Genomic DNA, 3,991 nt, shown 5'->3' with positions numbered 1-3,991 from the left:
ATGTCAAATTGTGGGGCATTTTATCTAGCTTCCAACGTTGGAGGGAAAATTGAGAAAACCCAAGTGAAATCTGCTGTCAAAAAGCAAGTTCTTTCTCTGTCTCATTTACTTTTATCACATTTCCTTTCTGGGTTTGTCATGTTTTATGATTTGTTACTGAACTATATAGTGTTAAAATGTAGATATGAGAAGTACCATGTTGGGGGAGATGATGAGGAAAGAGAAGCTAATTACACTGACATGGTAAGGCCTTGTAAAACTATTGGCTCTAGTCATTCAATTATGCTCTTGCTCATGTTTAGTTTACTTGGATTTTTGTCAGGGGTTATTGGTAAATGATTTGTATAACGATTTTTGTTGATAGTAGTTGGTTTTGATAAATAGTGATATAATGCCTTGTGGGTTTTCAGGTTAACAAGTTGTTACGTGTGAAAAACTCAGTGATCGGTGTTAACACAAGTACTATGACCTTGTGACAAGCTTCTATGAATATGGTTGGGGTGAATCTTTCCATTTTGCTCCTAGGTGAGGACCGAGGAGTGATTGCCAATGTGAAACTTTTGAATCTTCTATTAGGGATGTAAGCATGGAGTTTTGGTGGGGTTCCCATGTTGGAGTGATGATAGATGATGTTATTTATGTATTCATAGGTGGAAGTGGGAGTCTCTTCGTGAGAGCATCAAGAGACATGGGCAGTTAGGTTTGCAGAAAGGACAGAAGGTGATTTCTTAGTATCATTTATTTGTTGTAATGTGATAAAATCTTGGTGAAATTGGACATTTTTTTAAAGCTTTCTTACCAAACTATTTAATTAATTGAACTTGTATTTCTCAAACTCAGGTGTTAGATGTTGGTTGTGGAATTGGAGGGCCATTAAGAGAAATTGCTAGATTCAGGTAATCGAAAAGGATAAGGGAACTCTTCATTATCGAAGTTTTAGTATCTTCGTTCTCTTAGCTATGCATTTATTAAGTAGTGGATCAAAACCTTTCTTCTTTGTGGGATATAGGAATTCATCAGAAAATAGTTTGAATAGCTCACTACTTGGGCTGTACACTGTAACACCATAACTTCTTTGAATAGCTGCTCCAAACAGCATACTATGTTTTCATTGTTTGCAGTATCTTTAACATGTGATAAGAGTTTGATGTCATTGATAGTGCTTGACTCTTTTCCTAGCTGAGTAATCGCTGTATTTTCTTCTATTATGTTGATTGGAAAAGTGGAAAATTCTGGTACTTTTATGTTGAGTTTGATGCTTAATTTCTAATTAATTTAATCAATGGCCATGATTTTGATGAGATTTTGCAGTGGAACGTTGATAACAGGGGTAAACAACAACGAATATCAAATATCAAGAGGAGAGGTATGTGATTTTGCTATGTGATAAAATGCATGTGGACATTACTTATTTATGAAAAGTTTCAAAGTTCCATAATATTGTGGGGTTTTCAAATTGGGAGTTCATTGGAACTTTTCCATTTCTGCAACCAGAGAAAGTGTCAAATTATTTTTTCAACCATATCTTCAAGATTTTCCTTCTTTATTAGGAGTTAAATCGCATGGCGGGAGTGGACAAAACTTGCAACTATGTGAAGGTTGGATAAATTGTATCTCATGCAAATGTCATCAGTTTCAGCTGTGAATCTCTGTTGTGCTGAGATGTTAATTTGTTCGACACTTCAATTGCTTTATGCCCTCCACATCTGCTTTTGTCTATGTTGGAGCCCTTCACGCCTCATGTTTTATGACGATGCAGGCTGATTTCATGAAAATGCCATTTTCTGACAACACGTTTGATGCAATATTTGCAATAGAAGCCACTTGCCATGCACCGGATGTGGTATGTCATACTCCAAACTTGAATGAACTCTCAATGTGACAAGTTATGATATAGCCTTCATTGCATATGCTTCAATTGTAGACAATCCTTTTTATCTGAAGTTATTTTACTCTGTTTTTTGGATGAAATAGCGTGATTGCTATAAAGAGATTTACAGAGTGTTGAAACCTGGCCAGTGTTTTGCTGCTTATGAATGGTGCATAACTGAATCATTTGACCCTCTGAACCAAGAACACCAAAGGATTAAGGTTTCCTGCATAAACTCGCCCCTTATTCTGATGTTTGCGCGTAGGGTGCGGTAAATCAATTATGCTTTTGGAAACAGGGAGAAGTTGAGCTTGGCAATGGGAGAATGTCTTGAAGCTCTGCAACTTGCAGGTTTCGAGGTTAGTGACATTGTGTTGGTTGAACTATTCCATGAACTCTACTTGTATAGTTTTAAGTTAAGAAAAATATACGGAGTCCATGCTCTGGAAAACATCCTCTACTCTCCTATATGTTTTTCTATTCTCTTGTTTTTTAGGTTGTATGGGAGAAGGATGTTGCTGTGGCTTCACCTCTACCTTGGTATTTTCCTCTTGACAAAAATCAGTTCACACTAAGCAGTTTCCGTGTAACAGCTGTTGGACGATTCATCACTAGGAACATGGTACAAGTATTTTGGTGCTTTCTTTTAAACCAGAAGTTCTTACAATCATATTGGCTTCTCTTCTTTTTTGTTGTTGGCTAAAATATGGAGAGAATGAGATGAGGTTAAGAGTTGCGAGGATGAATAAGATCAATAAATTTCTTTTATGCTTTCAAATCAATCAAATGTAGTTCTATCCCTAACTCCTTGCAAATTAATCCGTAAGTCAAATATTTATTGCTCATTTAGGTCAAAACCTTAGAGTTCTTGCACCTTGCACCAGAGGGTAGCCAAAGAGTTCAGGCTTTCTTGGAGAAAGCAGCAGATGCACTTGTTGAAGGCGGAAGGTAAATCCTCTCCTAATAGTTCAACTGCATCTCTAACTCATTGTGGGCTTACCATTCGTATATCATTTTTAAAAATGGAACTCAAAATATTTCTTTAATTCTCATAACAAATCTTATTCTGCAGGCAGCATGCATACAAAAAATCTTTAAGCACTAAAATTCCGAGTCTTTAGAAAGGATGAATTCTTTACCCTTTTACTTCTCTTGCATCGCTGGCTTCACAGCCTTTTAACATTGCCCCTACCCACCTCCAACCCCCCATTGGCTGATAGATACATGGAAAGAACAAGGTTGGAAATTATGAAGGAACCTCCTCTGTTTCAGGTGAGAAGGAGAAATAGAAGAAGTAGAAAAGGAGAGGAATTTAGTTTTGGTAATCAGGATTTATCCTTAACTTGCTTTCAGTTCCTGTTCTTCATTGATAAACCAGGAAGGCTCTTTCCAGTGATATATAATAACAGGAAATGACAGACTGGTAAAATGTTAGCCTGGCCATTGGATCCAATACATTAAAACACAAACTAGATATCCTGAATGCTTGCATAACTCACCCTTCTAGTCTCATTAAGTTTACTCAGCTGGGTCACAGGTCGATTTGCACATTCAATCTGGTTTAAACAGCAAAGTTTTTTCTTAGCATGCATGCTCTCACTGTATGATCATTCTGCCCTTGATTCATGCATGATGGGAATCTTCACACCTATGTACTTTTTCCTCGCTCGGAAGCCTCTTTTGTAGGCCAAATAAAACCTACAAGATGCTTCCAAGGTTTTTTCACATTTCCCCTGATTCTTGAAAAATAATTCTGGTGCACATTCGCTGCTTGGAAACCAGAGGTGAGAATTGCCTATGCATATTGGACTCAAATTCAGTTAATGTGTCTACTTAACTACGTGCTATTTTTTATTTAATAAAAAAAGGTAATACACATTGGACTCGAATTCTTGCATACTTCTCTTAGCTGTAACCTTGCAAATGCCATGTCAGTTCGAATTTCACAGCTGCAGTATCTTTGATGTTTAATTTTACTGCTATGTATCTGGATGAAGAACAGCAGAAAGATTAGCAGGTTTGGGTTGGAGCTGAGTTTAGGATTTAGATGAAAAATTATAAATGAATATGCTAGAGGATCGTGTATGCGATTAGCATTCGGATTAAAAAATGAAAATTTGA

General features: G+C 36.8%; 1 protein-coding gene across 1 annotated transcript; it reads left to right on the top strand.

Moving 5' to 3' along the window:
* Window positions 1-3,759, top strand: LOC18106161 (cycloartenol-C-24-methyltransferase). The gene is given in 15 exon segments (XM_052448135.1): window positions 1-83; window positions 183-243; window positions 323-331; window positions 461-525; window positions 651-720; window positions 841-896; window positions 1,312-1,366; window positions 1,551-1,598; window positions 1,760-1,843; window positions 1,975-2,091; window positions 2,169-2,191; window positions 2,193-2,229; window positions 2,367-2,492; window positions 2,721-2,819; window positions 3,503-3,759. Coding segments are annotated over 15 exon segments (987 nt in total). The 3' UTR covers window positions 3,557-3,759.
* The last annotated feature ends 232 nt before the right edge of the window (window positions 3,760-3,991 follow it).

Source organism: Populus trichocarpa, chromosome 16 (genome assembly GCF_000002775.5).
Source record: "Populus trichocarpa isolate Nisqually-1 chromosome 16, P.trichocarpa_v4.1, whole genome shotgun sequence".
NCBI lineage: Eukaryota > Viridiplantae > Streptophyta > Magnoliopsida > Malpighiales > Salicaceae > Populus > Populus trichocarpa.
The sequence above is the reverse complement of the archived record's forward strand: the minus strand, read 5'-3'. Positions and strand labels throughout refer to the sequence as shown.